Source organism: Geotrypetes seraphini, chromosome 6 (genome assembly GCF_902459505.1).
Source record: "Geotrypetes seraphini chromosome 6, aGeoSer1.1, whole genome shotgun sequence".
NCBI classification, from domain to species: Eukaryota; Metazoa; Chordata; class Amphibia; order Gymnophiona; family Dermophiidae; genus Geotrypetes; species Geotrypetes seraphini.
The window spans coordinates 13,293,976-13,310,066 of record NC_047089.1 but is presented as its reverse complement, the minus strand read 5'-3'; the positions used below and the strand labels follow the sequence as shown (position 1 = coordinate 13,310,066).

Here is a 16,091-nt window from a genome sequence, read left to right as displayed (position 1 = left end):
GTGGGGGGGAGGGGAAGAAATAATGGGTCTAAAACAGAGGAGAAGGAGAGAGATGGTAGACAATGGGATGGAGGGAGGGAAGGAACAGAAAGGGAGAGAAGTTGATGGTGTGGAGGGGTATAGAGATACTGGATAGGAGGTTAGTTGGGATGAGAAAGGGAGAGATGGTGGACGCTGGGGTGGTGGGGAAGGAGGGAGAGATGCTGGATGAAAGTGTAGTTGAGGAAAGGAGAGATGGTGGATCTGGGGATGGTGGGGTCCATCGCTGCAGCTGCGGGGATGGAGACAAAAAAATCTTTAGCCTAACTTGCATCAGCCTGATTCTTCCTCTGGAGCACACATGACTAATTCTGCCAATGCTTACTAATCAAACTCTTGCTGCTTAATTTAATCCCGTTGTTTCCGCTGTCCTTTCAAGATTTAATTATGGTGTCCACGTGGACATTTATGCAGGAAATCATGTTTTCAGCATAACCCTTTGACAGCCATAAAACCTCTTACGAGATATTCATGCCCCTGTAGAAGACTCTGGTGAGACCTCATTTAGAATATTGTGTACAATTCTGGAGGCTGCACCTTCGAAAAGATATAAAAAGGATGGAGTCGGTCCAGAGGAAGGCTATGAAGATGGTGTGTGGTCTTCGTGATAAGGCGTATGGGGGACAGACCTAAAGATCTCAATCTGTATACTTTGGAGGAAATGCGGGAGATGGGAGATATAATTGAGACGTTTAAATACCTACGTAATGTAAATGCACATGAGTGCATTTGAAAGGAAACTCTGTAATGAGAGGGCATAGGATGAAATTAAGGGGTGATAGGCTCAGGAGTAATCTGAGGAAATACTTTTTTTACAGAAAGGGTGGTAGATGCGTGGAATAATCTCCCGGAAGAGATGGTAGAGACAGAGACTGTGTCTGGATTTAAGAGGGCCTGGGACAGGCACGTGGGATCTCTTGGAGAGAGAGAGATAAGGGTTACTGCAGAGGGGCAGCTCTATGACCTCACAATGCAGGTGCACAGAGCCTTAGCCTATAGGAAGAGGAGATGCAAATGTTAAGAGCCTTAGCCAATAGGGAGAGGAGGAGATAGTGGATGCTGTGGATGGGCCATTTGGCCTTTATCTGCCATCATGTTACTATGTTTCTAACCTTAAAGTTCTATGACATCACAATGCAGGTATAAAGAGCCTTAGCCTATAGGAAGAGGAGATGCAAATGTTAAGAGCCTTAGCCAATAGGGAGAGGAGGTTACTGCGGATGGGCAGACTAGATGGGCCATTTGGCCTTTATCTGCCATCATGTTTCTATCAATGTTGGCATGCAACAGCCAAGTGTTGACTCCAGCTTTGGCAGAGAATGAGAGGGGGATAAATTTTTCCCATCCCTGCGGGCTCTCTCTATTTCCATCCTGTCCCCTGGAGCTCTGTCCCTATCCCGTTCCTGCAAGCTCTGTCCTCATCTACACAAGCTTTGAACACTTAAATCGTATGTGTTTGAGGCCTGTGCGGTTAAGGCGGAGCTTGTAGGAATGGGACAGAACTCGCGGGGAAGGGATAGGGATATTGAGATCCCGCGGGGACAGGGACATATTTGTCCCTCATGTCATTCTCTATGAATGTCCTCATAATAGCTGATTTTCAGTTCAGCGCTAACTAGTTATTTTCATTGGCGCAATCTACTGAAAATTAGCAGTTAGCCCCCAAACAGGACAATTTATTTATGTTACAGTTTTCTATACCGTTTTATTCCAAAACGGTTTACAATAAAGTTACATACATAAAATATTGAAATAGATAAAAGCAGAAGCAGAAAGATTCCATCCTTGCAATTGGTCGAATGCTCAAAGAATTGCTTTGAATATTGAGCCCCTGATTTCCGAACAGAAATTACTCACTTCAGCTGTGCTTGGATATTGGGCTGATGTAGCTCTTAATGTACATATAGGAAGTTTACTCATTCCCCCCAAATGCATGTGATTTCAGGGATCTCAAAGTCCCTTCTTGAGGGCCGAAATCCAGTCGGGTTTTCAGGATTTCCCCAATGACTATGCATTGAAAACAGTGCATGCACATAGATCTCATGCATGTTCATTAGGGAAATCCTGAAACCCAGACTGGATTGCGGCCCTCAAGAAGGGACTTTGAGAATATTAGAGAATGACACAGTGACAAAATTCATCACCGTTCCCGTCCCCGCGGATAACCGCGGGAAATAATCCCATGTCATTTTCTAGTGTCTATTTCAACCTCAGTCCTTCTTCAAAGCAAAGCTTGCGGGTCAGTGGTTGTGGCCATTCATACTCTGATTCTTATGTGAGCCAAGGATAATGACGCCATTGTGACATCACTGATGTGATTGGCTCTTAGGCACTGGTGGAATGAGGCATTATGACATCACAATATCTGCTCTGGATACCAGAGACTGTCATTTTGTAGTGTCTGTTTCAACCTCAGTCCTTCTACACCAGCATTTTTCAAAGCAAAGCTTGCAGGTCAGTGGTTGTGGCCATTCATACTCTGATTCTTATGTGAGCCAAGGATAATGAAGCCATTGTGACATCACTGATGTGATTGGCTCTTAGGCACTGGTGGAATGAGGCATTATGACATCACAATATCTGCTCTGGATACTCTGATTCTTCCCTCTCTCCTTAAAGAATGACATGAAGATGGTTTCCCATGGTTATTCGCGGGGACGGGAATGGTGATGAATTTTGTCACCGTGTCATTCTCTAATATTCTCAAAGTCCCTTCTTGAGGGCCGCAATCCAGTCTGGGTTTCAGGATTTCCCTAATGACTATGCACGAGATCTATGTGCATGCACTGTTTTCAATGCATAGTCATTGGGGAAATCCTGAAAACCCGACTGACTATCAGTGTCTCGCAAACTTTATTAAGCCACAGCATGCTAAACCCAGGGCTCCTTTTCCTAAGCTGCGAAGTGACAGGTATGCAAATCTCTCTCATGCATATTCATTAGGGCTATCCTGAAAACCCGACTGGCCTGGGGGTTCTCCAGGACAGGGTTGGGAACCACTGCTCTATAGCAGGGCTGCCCAAGTCCGGTCCTCGAGATCTACTGGCAGGCCAGGTTTTCAGGATATCCACAATGAATATGCATGAGAGAGAGATTTGCATACCAAGAAGGCAGTGCAGGCAAATCTTTCTCATGCATATTCATTGTGGATATTTTGAAAACCTGGCCTGCCAGTAGTTCTCGAGGACCGGACTTGGGCAGCCCTGCTCTATAGGATAGGCCCAGAATAGAATCAACAGGGAAAGATACCGTTGCGTAAAATTATTTTTTTTTTTTTCAGCTCTAAACCTAAAAATCCTGAATAAATCTACTGATATCACAAAAGCCTGTAATTTCTTAACTAAAATCCATAAAATTAGCGTCTGTCTGATAATGCCCGATACAATCATTAATATGATGATGTTTGTTAGTGAGAGCAAGATCCACCGTGAAAAAAAAAATATTTTGTGAGGTTCAGAAGTGGTATTTAGAACAACTAACTGGATGTGTTAATTTCACCTTCAAAAATAATTTAAGTTTGCTTCAAATATAGGGTTCCTTTTACAAAGGCACGCTAGCGGTTTAACGTGCATAATACCGTGCGCTAAATCGCCAGCTGCGCTAGCCCTACCGCCACCTCTTGAGCAGGCTGCAGTTTTTAGGCCAGCGCGGGGGTTAACGCGTGATGAAAAGTTGCGTGCGTTAAACCCGCTCGCGCGGCTTGATAAAAGGAGCCCATAGGGCAGGGGGTAGGGAACTCCGGTCCTCGAGAGCCATATTCCAGTCGGGTTTTCAGTGTTTCCCCAATGAATATGCGTGAGATCTATTTGCATGCACTGCTTTCAATGCGTATTCATTGGGGAAATCCTGAAAACCCAACTGGAATACGGCTGTCGAGGACCGGAGTTCCCTACCCGTGCCATAGGGTCTAGAAAAAGGAGGATGGATTCAGACATCCGGGTTTTACTTCCACTTTAAGCAATGGAAGTAAGGAGGCTAGATTGAGACAGATGTAAAACCCGGATTTCTCCTTTTTTTTTTTTCTGGAGCCATATGGTAACCCTATAAAATATGTAAATTATTTCTGGAAATTTACGTTGCCCTTGAAAGATTGAGTTGTTTCCAAAATGAATTTTTTAAAAATGCCTCCTGGCTCCATTCTTTTGCTTAGTTTGAGGTTTAGTTGGGTTAAGTAATATTCACATGGTTAAAGGCGGTTGCCTTGAAAAGTTTAAAAATCCGAATTTCGGGCTATAGCAGGGGTGTCAAAGTCCCTCCTTGAGGGCCGCAATCCAGTTGGGTTTTCAGGATTTCCCCAATGAATATGCATGAGATCTATTAGCATACAATGAAAGCAGTGCATGCAAATAGATATCATGCATATTCATTGGGGAAATCCTGAAAACCCGACTGGATTGCGGCCCTCAAGGAGGGACTTTGACACCCCTGGGCTACAGGAGGTAAGGAGTGGACAATCAGTCACCCGATCCTCTGTACTCTCCCGTGTTTTAAGACTCTCCTCTTGACGGCACATGGGAGCTGTCCAGGCTCCGTGGTCCTGAAAATAGTGTCCCAAAAGCGTGAGCTAGTTCAACCCCGTTTGGGGTGATTGGAAAGCGTCCAGGCGTTACCACAACATTGCCAACCCATCTGAGCTGCATCATGGCACGTCAGCACCGATCCGGGTCGTGGGCTCGCTTGAAAAAGATGCAAAGCCTGGGCAATCAAGAGCGATTTCCAGCTTGGTTTCTTTCGAGCCCTCTACGCCAAGGAAGTCAGCCAGGATCCCTTGGCTGCGGAGAGGAGAGGGTTAAGAGGGTGGCCCCACTCCCCTCCCTGCCTGCGTGCTGACGGAGGTGGGTGATCTCCTCGGCACCGCGGCTCGGTTGCCGGAGCATTTTCCGAGGATGCTGACAGCGGTGTGGGTGGGGTCCCCTCCTGCAGCGATGTTCCCCATCGCGCCAGATTCCTTCTGACTGCTGCAGCTTCCAGCCTGCCGTCGCCCGATCGCCGCCACCCTTGCCGGCACCATGACTTCAGCTAGTGGGTAGGAAGGATTTCAAGACGAGGATAATAATAAACAGGTTGGGAAATCTGTTTTCTGCACCGATTGGCCCTTTGCAGTAAATATTGCAGGAGTCCAGTTTTGCAGATTTGTATCACATTAAAAAAAAGAGAGACAAAATTTTTTTATTTTTTTTTTGAGGGCTGTTGTTGCTATTGCTGCTGCTTCTGGTGGAGGAAATAGGATTTTTTTTTTTTTTTTTTTGCAGCAAAAATTGATAGCTCTAGCAGCAGCATGGCATGGCCCTGTATCACCAGGGCTTGCTGCATTGCTCGTTTCTGGAACCAGCTAGACAAGGCGGACATCGCAGTGCCTTTGGTCTTCACCAAGTACTCAGAGGTGACCAATGGTGCCCAGCCACCACCTCTTACAGGCCCCAATCCTGTTCCGGCTCATGCCATACAGACACAGCCCTGCCTCGGGGAGCCACCGGTGGATCAGAGTACTGGTGCATGCCCCCTCGGCTCAGTCATGCGACAGGACTACAAACCCTGGAAGGTGAGGCCGGAGCCCAGTTGCAAACCCAAGAGTGAGTACCAGCCTTCAGGCACCCCATTTGAACGGGAGACGCAGTACAAGAAGGATTTCAAAGCCTGGCCCATCCCACGGCGGGGTGACCACCCCTGGATCCCTAAGCCTCTTGCTGACGGTCCCAGTGAAAAGAAACATCGAGCTCACGAGAGCTCTGAGCCCCAGGAGAAGGGAGCAGAGGGTCACGAGAGGAAAGCAGGGCCTTCCCAGGCAAAGGACTCCCAACCAGGGTCGCGTGAGGGCACAGGACGGGCTGTGGCAGATGCTACGAACAAGCAGATCAAGGAGGAAAAGGGATCTGGTACCTCTTACAGGTAAGGGGAAACTGACCTCCTAGAGAAATAGGAAAGGGTCTGGGAAGAGATGATGCCTTTTTAAATTTAAGGCCTAGTAGATGGAACAAAGATGATTGTGCAAGAAAGGTGCTTTGATAGTTCCAACAGGTTGCATCGTCATCCATCTCTTTGCATAATAAAAGAACAAAGCAGTAAATGGTTTCTTCCAATTTTATGTACTTATAGAAAATACGCTTAACACATCTGGCCCCCAGATACTGTCTGTACCCAATAAGGGACCTACCGTATTTTCACGTAGATAACGCGCACCCGTGTAAAACGTGCACACGGGTATAGCGCGCGGGAAACACAAATTTATGTAAAGAAATTTTTATATACCGCGCTCACGGGTATACCGCGCATGCCACCCCGACTCTCCTCTGGCTGCCCCGACTTTCCTCTGGCTGCCCCGACTCTCCTTTCACCCCGCCCCGACTTTCCATTCACTTGCCTCGACTCCTCCTCTGGCCACCCCGACTCTACTTTCAGCCACCCCGAACTCTCCTCTCCCCCTTGAAGTCCTGTCCCCACCCTGAAAGCCTGATGCCCCCCCCCCCCCGACGCCCGATTCATCATCCGGAAGGACTTTCTCTGACGTCAGAGAAAGGGCGGGACCGCCGGAAGAGGAAGCAGCGCAGCAGGGCTCAGAGAAGGGGCAGGACCGCCGGCAGAGGAAGCAGCTGGGCTCACTGGCATCCGGAAACAAGGTAGACAGCTTCTCCATGGGGGGAGGGGGGGAGGCTGCGGAGGTGCGAGCGGTTTTTGGGTGGGAATGCGAGCGGTCCATCGGGGTGGGAGTGCGAGCGGTGGGGGTGCGAGCGGTCCTTCCAGATGATGAATCGGGCGTCGGACGGGGTGGGAACTATGTAAAAAAAAATTTATATAGCGCGCTCACGCGTATAACGCGCAAGGTTATGCACGGTTTGTAAAATCGTGCATGACGCGCGCGTTATATGCGTGAAAATACAGTATATAGTCTGAAAAGATCCCACACGGTATCCTCAACTTTGTGCAACTGTGATGTCGCTCTTCTAAAACCTACTCAAACTGGCAAAGATTTTCACATTCTCCCAGAGCAGATCTGCAGTGTGTGGCACAGTGGTTAAAGCTACAACCTCAGCACCCTGGGGTTGTGGGTTCAAATCCACGCTGCTCCTTGTGACCCTGGGTAAGTCACTTAATCCCTCCATTGCCCCAGGTACGTTAGATAGATTGTGAGCCCACCGGGACAGACAAGGGAATGTGCTTGAGTACCTGAATAAATTCATGTAAACCGTTCTAAGGTCCCCTGGGAGAACGTTATAGAAAATTAAATAAATACCCAACTGCTTTGCTGATTTTTTTTAACTGATCTCAACTTAGCACAGAGGAATTCTGATGCTGGAAGAGAGTAGGTGCCATTGAAATCTGGGGGAGATGCTTGAAGTAGCTGGAATTTCTAACAGGAGGGGTGAACTGGGTTTTCGCCTTGGCAGCATGCAAAGATCTTGACTGGTGACTGCGGGGAGGGGGGGCTCTTTTAATAAGCTGCACTAGTAAGTGGACTTAGTGCATCCTTGTGGTCGCCTTATCTGTGTACATTAACCCGTCAACCTATGGACCAGGTGAGGCACTGACCCAGGGCTCCGGCGATAAAGGGTGTGAAAATCCCAGTTTGGTCTACCTTCGTATTCCAGGAGAGATGGATGCTGGACTGGGATTCTGATGCTTTTTTATCACCATTACCCCGAACCAGTGCCTCACCTGGTACGGCAGGAGTGGGGGGGGGGGGCGGGGAGGACTTGTGAGAGAGGGGGAGATAGTGGATCAAAGGGGAGGAGGGGCAGAATAGAGACGCAAGTACCAGATTTGGGGGAGGAGGGAGCAGGTGCCAATGAAAAAGTTGGCTCAGCGCATCAGTCCTTTGAGCCAGCCCTGACCCCCAAGTCTATATATGGTGCCCAAAGTTGTAGGCCCAACTTTGAGTATGCTTCCGAGATGCGCATGCAAATAAATTGCAGAATGAGCTCTGAACAATCAACATGACACGTACCCGCAAAGGGGGGCCGGTCGGGGGCATTCCACCCATTTGTGTGCGGGATTGCGGAATACTGTCTAATCGCGCCTAGCTTGCGTGCCGGCATTCATACCAGGAATTAGCAGGTGTAAGTTCAGCACCCAACAGTCAGGCACGGAATCCGTGCGAAACCCAATTCTGTATAAGGCGCAAACTCTTTATAAAATCGTGCTTAGCGCTGAATATTTTTTTTTTCACTGCCTATACACTTCTCCCTCCGTGTCTGCGGTTTCCATATCTGCAGATTCGCTTATTCGTGATTTTTCGGCTGCTGACTCCGCCCCCTAGTTTTCGTCACTGAACCCGGCGTTTCACATTGGAAATCGCTGCTCTCGGTGGTTCCTGAAGGAATTCGCTGCTCCCGGCGATGTACGAAGCAAATCGCAGGTCAGGTCATTCAGGGTTTATTATCTTTTTCAGGTCTATTTTACCGAAAAACCTCGAATAACATGCAAAAAGTTATTCGCGGTTTTCCAGTATTCACGGCTATGTTCTGCCCGCATCCCCCACGAATACGGAGGGAGAAGTATATTTCGGCTCTGGTTATCGAATTCCCTCTACAGCCCCTTTCTAGCATGGTCATCTAAAAAGGTTTTTTTTTCCTATTTGCTGCCTTTCTAGCTGTGCGCTAGTGTTAATATTAGCATGTGGCCATTAAAAAAATTAATGTGGGAGACCTACCTCCTATTTAGGAGACACTAATTAAGGCTTCCCATGTTTATGGATGCCCAAACCAGTTAACAAAGTGGTAATGTCAATACTCTAGCTGATTCATGCATCCATGCCCATTCACTGCCTCAGACACGCCCCCTCCCCCCAAAATAAACGCCATGCAGTTAATGCATGCAGATGGCAAAACAGAATGCTTTAGCGCAGGGGCTATCCAACCTGCGGCCCTGTGAAGTATTTTGTGCAGCCCCAGTCGAAGGCAATGCATTGTTTTCCTCTGCTGCCCCTGAGTATTTACCGTCTTGCCGGCTCCCTCCTCTGTCTTGCTGCAGCGTTTGCGCGGCCCCAGAAACATTTTTTTTCGGCCAGTGCGGCTCAGGGAAGCCAAAAGGTTGGACATCCCTGCTTTAGCGTGTCCTGCATTAGGCCACTTTTCCTGTGTTAGGTGTGCATGAGACCTTAATTCAGCTCAGTAAAAGGTCCCCTGTGTTCTGCAGCAAATGGATGCTTCCGAGCTTTGCTGAAGTGCAGTTTTCTGGGTGGTCATGGTGAGAAAAATGGTTATTGCTCTCTCTGTAACGCTGACAATTCATGGAGCCACACCTACATCCGATCTGCAGTAATGGAAGACGGATATGTAGCATGAAGGCACAAAGGGTTAGAAAGGGCATGGTATAATTTACATCCATTTATATTATCAGGGTGGGGAATTTGGAAGATCCGTATAAAGAACACAAAGAATATGGCTTCTATTTACTGGTCATTTTCCCTTTAATTTTTGTCTGATTTCCTTACACATCCAGGGTGCGAAGGAGGGGGTAGGTTTGCACTTCTATTTTAATTAAAGCAAGGTTATTGGAAGTTTATATACATTTGTATTTTGGATTAATTAATGGGGGGGGGGGGGAGAATGATTGCTTTTGAATATTTGTAAGTTCAAAGTGCTTTCCTTGATTCATTATACGTTCAGATTCATATGTATTGCGCTGTTATTACTTGAAAATCAATAAAGATTTAAATAATAAAAAAAAAAAAGAAAAAGAACACAAGGAATAATCCTGGGTGACAATTCCTTCCACAGAATGTACAAGAAATGATAGGCCAGAGGAAACACAAGGGGATGTGATGGCTGCTGGCTATGCTATTATGATAAATCCTGCGCCTTTTCTAAGCTTGGAGGTTATTCCTTTCATTTATGCGATAAATCACTTATTGCCTGTTGGAGCAGGGGCTTTAAAATACTCACTAAACAGTTCAAGGAAAATGGTTAACGGGATTCCTTAGGAATAATCCACAAATACTGAGAAAATCCCACAGTTGAGTGTTTCAAGGAAACTGAGGATAAAGGGTCTCAGATACCTGCTTCAATTAGGATATTTAATCAGATACCAAGTTTTTAACAGTTTGTAATTTCCATCGCTGACCCATGTAACCTCCACCACCTTTTGTTTCAAGTTTATTAGAATTTTTATATACCGCCTATCAAGGTTATCTAAGCAGTTTTTACAATCAGGTACTCAAGCATTTTCCCTATCTGTCCCGGTGGGCTCACAATTTATCTAACGTACCTGGGGCTATGGAAGATTAAGTGACTTGCCCAGGGTCACAAGGAGCAGCGCGGGATTTGAACCCACAACCCCAGGGTGCGGAGGCTGTAGCTTCAACCACCATGCCACACACTCCTGTGTATAACTTAATTCTCACTGTTTGTTTAACTTATTTTTCTTTGTTTATATATCAAACAGCAGGAAATGCTACTTATCTCTAGTGCGCAGAGTTTCATGAGAAGTCCGACGGGGACCCGTTTCGCCACTATCGTGGCTGTATCAAGGGTGCTCAGGACACTCTGCCAGTATTTGTCTGGGCGCCCCGCCTCAATTAGGGCTAGTTTGTTCTGCACACTCAACTGTGGGGTTTTCTCAGTATTTGTGGTTTAAAATACCCCTCCCCACCCTACCATTGCAATTTAACTGCACCCTTTTCAGGTTTAGAAGGGGATGAGATTTGATGTGCTGCCTTTCTGTGGTTACAACCAACATGGTTTACAATTATACTTATGAAGCTGTATTAGGCTTTTTTTTAAAAATTTACGGCCACGGCGGTATTAGTTCCAATGCTATTATTGACATGGCCAGCGATAAAAAAAAAAAAAAAGCCTAACGCGGCTTCATAAAAGGGGGGAGGGGGAGATAGACAAATACTTATTTTCTACCTGGGGCAATGGAGAGTTCCCCAAGGTCACAAGGAATTGAATCCAGTTTCCACTGCACAAACCACTGGCCTACTTCTCCAAATCTGTTGCTGCTTAGTTTTCAGCCTCCTGTAAATGGTCTTTTTACACGCTGCTTTTTCTATATCTGCATCTGAATGAAAAGCAACTACAAATCCGTTGCTTTTTGATGACTCGGGGGCATTAACTTTGTAAGAGCTGAAGGTTCGGAGCTCTGACTGTTGTAGTGTTGATTTCAGTTATTGCTTTGGAACTTGGGTTGTTGTTTTTTTTTTTTTTTTCTGGTTAATTTGTAGATGTCTAGAGGAATCCACCTGTGGACAAATAGATGTTTTGTTTCGTCACATGCAGACTCACCGCAGCCAGCCTCAAAGCTAATTAGAGGGCGAAGTGCATCGAATGCTCAGTGGTTTCATTTGTTCTCTGGTGCGCAGGGCATTTGTTCCCTGCAAAAGCCTGACTTCCCATCCAGACCTGCAAGCGTGCAGCTGGCCGAGACGCAAACCCTCCCAATTAATAAATTATAGCTTTCTACATCAGTCATCTTCTCTGGCCGGCATGTTTCTCCAACGTGAATGGTCTGTTAAAAGACTCGAGGCTCTGCTGGGGGACCTTTAGTTCCCTGACCTGTCTCACTATTGCTGGTAAATTCAAAGTGTCTGTCACTTAAATATCGCATTATTAATGTCTGGCGCAGAATCAAGGTGTTTCCTTATGAACAGTATCTTTTCCAGAGCTTTCTTCGGTTCAGTGAGAGACAGGAAGTAGGTGAAAGCATAGCCAGCCTGCAATTTATTGTCCTTGAACCCACTGGCCTTCTCTGTGCAAGTATTAACTCAAATGTATTTTGCATTATCAGACATGGCTGATTTAAGATTTCATGTATAGACTATCCATCTAAAATGTGTTTCAAGTCTATTATCTTGTTTCCAAATTTAACCTTGTGCCTGAAATAAATATACATGGGGGAGGGGGGGGAGAGGAGGCATTTTGAATATGATGTCTAAATCCAATTTTGGATGTTTTGGGGAAAAAAATGACGATGGAAAATTCTAACAGAACAAAAATTCCTTCTCTATTGTCAAGCAAAACGGCTGCTACTGAATCACTGGGGTGTAGCTTTTCTTGTGCATGCATACCAATCGAAATGCGTCATTTGCATAAATGGATTTAATTAAGGATTTAATGAGGAGTCTATTCAAAGAAGATTCCCTCCTATCTTGTGTCCCTAGCAAGATTCAAATGAGGACCCCTTTGGCCGTGCACTTTCCCTGCCCATTTGGGGAATTATGTTGCTTGAACACAGATGCCTGCTTGGGTTTAAATCTTGTCTGCACAGGGCTTCAACCTTGGGAAATTCCTTGGCCCTGTAAGTTGTTGATAATCTAGAAATAATTGGCTCACGATATTTTTTTTTTTTCTTTTGTGCTCTAAAAACAAAGGATTCTGGAGGAAGAGGGGAATCTACGTGACTTATCCTATAGAGAATTCACTTATTTTGCTATAACAGTCTTGCTTTTGTTTTTTTAGAATATTGTTTAGCTTGTGCCTATTCAAACGTAGCTCAAGGTGAATAACTGTCGGATTCCGCTGTACTGGGCCATGGTGCGCCCTCACCTGGAATACTGCGTCCAGCACTGGTCGCTGTACATGAAGAAGAACACGGTACTACTTGAAAGGGTTCAGAGAAGAGCGACTAAAATGGTTAAGGGGCTGAAGGAGTTGCCGTACAGTGAGAAATTAGAGAAACTGGGCCTCTTCTCCCTTGAAAAGAGGAGACTGAGAGGGGACATGATCGAAACATTCAAGATAATGAAGGGAATAGACTTAGTAGATAAAGACAGGTTGTTCATTCTCTCCAAGGTAGAGAGAACGAGAGGGCACTCTCTAAAGTTGAAAGAGGATAGATTCTGTACAAATGTAAGGAAGTTCTTCTTCACCCAGAGAGTGGTAGAAAACTGGAACGCTCTTCCGGAGGCTGTTATAGGGGAAAGCACCCTCCAGGGATTCAAGACAAAGTAGATAAAGATAGGTTGTTCACCCTCTCCAAGGTAGGGAGAACGAGAGGGCACTCTCTAAAGTTGAAAGAGGATAGATTCTGTACAAATGTAAGGAAGTTCTTCTTCACCCAGAGAGTGGTAGAAAACTGGAACGCTCTTCCGGAGGCTGTTATAGGGGAAAGCACCCTCCAGGGATTCAAGACAAAGTAGATAAAGATAGGTTGTTCACCCTCTCCAAGGTAGGGAGAACGAGAGGGCACTCTCTAAAGTTGAAAGAGGATAGATTCTGTACAAACGTAAGGAAGTTCTTCTTCACCCAGAGAGAGGTAGAAAATTGGAACGCTCTTCCGGAGTCTGTCATAGGGGAAAACACCCTCCAGGGATTCAAGACAAAGTTAGACAAGTTCCTGCTGAAATAGAACGTACGCAGGTAGGGCTGGTCTCAGTTAGGGCGCTGGTCTTTGACCTAAGGGCCGCCGTGTGAGCGGACTGCTAGGCACGATGGACCGCCGGTCTGACCCAGCAGCAGCAATTCTTATGTTCCGTTATCATTTCCCCAGAGGATTTAAGTTGTAATTTTGTACTTGAAAGGCTAATGTGACTTGTCTGAGGTCACAAGGAGCATCGTTGAGATTTGAACACTGGCTTAACTCCTAGGCTACTCTGTCACTCCAAGAGTGGGGCCAATGCTGCAAACATTTGGGGGGGGGGAAGGGGGGAGGGAAACAGCTTTATTAGCATTCCTTTAGGACAACAATGTTGTTGGAATGAGTACTATAGTTATTGGGGGCCAAATAGGGGTGGTAGGGCTAGGGGGGCCATCTGTAGTAGCTGCTGCTACTACTACTTACCCCCCTCTTCTACAAAAGTGCACTAAGCTTTTTAGCGCATGCTAAAATATTAGCGTGTGCTAAACGTTGACACGTGCATGTTATCCTATGGACGTGTTAGCGGTTAGCACACACTAAATCTGCACTAAAACACTGAGTGCGCCTTTGTAAAAGCGGACCATAGTGTATAATTTGCAAGTGTTAGGACCTCCACGCAGCTTCAAAGAAGCGGGCTTTGAGCCTGGATTTGAACAGCGCTAGAGACGGCGCCTGGTGTAACGATCCAGGCAGGTTGTTCCAAGCCTGCGGTGCAGCGAGGCAGAAGGAGCGGAGCTGGGAGTTGGCAGTAGAGGAGAAGGGTCCACACAAGAGAGACGTGCCTGAAGAGCAGAGTTCCCGAGGCGGGGGTGTCGGGGAAAATAGATCATGGGCAGGACACACTTTAGAGAAAACCAAAAAAGCTCTGTGGAGTGACGATGTTCCAAAATGGACTTTATTTGAAAGTGTCAACGTTTCTTATCTGTGGATATTTCGGGGTCAATTCCTTTTGTGGGTTTTTTTTCCCCTGACACACTTTAGAGCAGTGGTTCCCAACCCTGTCCTGGAGGAACACCAGGCCAATCGGGTTTTCAAGATATCCCTAATGAATATGCATGAAGCAAATTTGCATGCCTATCACTTCCATCATATGCAAATCTCTCTCATGCATATTCATTAGGGATATCTTGAAAACCTGACTGGCTGGGGATCCCCCAGGACAGGTTTGGGAACCACTGTGTTAGAATAAAGTTTACATCAGGGCTGCCCAAGTCCGGTCCTCAAGATTTACTGGCAGGCCAGGTTTTCAGGATATCCACAATGAATATGCATGAGAGAGATTTGCCTGCACTGCCTTTTCGGTATGCAAATCTCTCTCATGCATATTCATTATGGATATCCTGAAAACCTGGCCTGCCAGAGATCTCGAGGACCGGACTTGGGCAGCCCTGGTTTTACATGATGATTATGGGAACCCTTTACATCAGTGGTTCCCAACCCTGTCCTGGAGGAACACCAGGCCAATCGGGTTTTCAGGCTAGCCCTAATGAATATGCATGAAGCAAATTTGCATGCCTATCACTTCCATCATATGCAAATCTCTCTCATGCATATTCATTAGGGCTAGCCTGAAAACCCGATTGGCCTGGTGTTCCTCCAGGACAGGGTTGGGAATCACTGCTTTAGAGCACCTGGGGAATCAAAGCATCCGTTCACTCTGCATTTTGATCAACTGGCAGTGAGGATTTATAGTCAGGATTTCAGAATCACAGCAGAATAATTTGGATCACCTGTGGAATTTTTTTTTTTAAATAGACGGCAGCATTTCACACTCCCATTGTGTCTATGCAAATTTATCTGTTTTTATTGGAACTTGATATGTTGAATTGCTTATAGTGGTGTTCAGGTAATATATGGCATTAAAAGATTCAATAGGGAGAAGGAGATCCTCAATAAAGTGGCTGCGGTTACCAGGAAAAGAATACCTCAAATCTAGAGATACTCTTTGAAAAAGTCTCTATGAAAATTAGCTCTCTCCCTAGAAGGAGTACGGTGATCAGCCAAATAAGAACATAAGAATAGCCTTACTGGGTCAGACCAATGCTTCATCAAGCCCAGTAACCCGTTCTCACGGAGGCCAATCCAGGTCACTAGTACCTGGCCAAAACCCATAGAATAGCAACATTCCAGCATCTCAAAGAAGAGCAAGATTCCGGAACCCCAATGAAAGCAACATTCTAGAGTTGAGATTGTGATGTCATAATGCCTCATTCCACAGTGCCTGAGAGCCAACCTCATCAGTGATGTTGCAATGGCTTGATTGCCCTATACCCAAGGAGTAGCAACATTCCAGCATCTCAAAGAATAGCAAGATTCCGGAACCCCAATGAGAGCAACATTCCAGAGCTGAGATTGTGATGTCATAATGCCTCATTCCACAGTGCCTCAGAGCCAACCTCATCAGTGATGTTGCAATGGCTTGATTGCCCTATACCCAAGGAGTAGCAACATTCCAGCATCTCAAAGAATAGCAAGATTCCGGAACCCCAATGAGAGCAACATTCCAGAGCTGAGATTGTGATGTCATAATGCCTCATTCCACAGGGCCTCAGAGCCAACCTCATCAATGATGTTACAATGGCTTGATTGCCCTATACCCAAGGAGTAGCAACATTCTAGCATCTCAAAGAAGAGCAAGATTCCGGAACCCCAATAAGAGAAACATTCCAGAGTTGAGATTGTGATGTCATAATGCCTCATTCCACAGTGCCTGAGAGCCAACCTCATCAGTGATGTTGCAATGGCTTGATTGCCCTATA

The 16,091-nt window shown here is 46.1% G+C and overlaps 1 protein-coding gene across 1 annotated transcript in view; it reads left to right on the top strand.

The window, feature by feature from the left end:
• Nucleotides 1-5,317: 5,317 nt before the first annotated feature.
• Nucleotides 5,318-16,091, top strand: part of MAP6 (microtubule associated protein 6) — an 82,412-nt gene continuing 71,638 nt past the window's right edge. Inside the window, exon 1 of the mRNA XM_033949122.1 lies at nucleotides 5,318-5,928. Coding sequence (XP_033805013.1) covers nucleotides 5,318-5,928 — 611 coding nt within the window. The remainder of the gene's footprint in view (nucleotides 5,929-16,091) is intronic.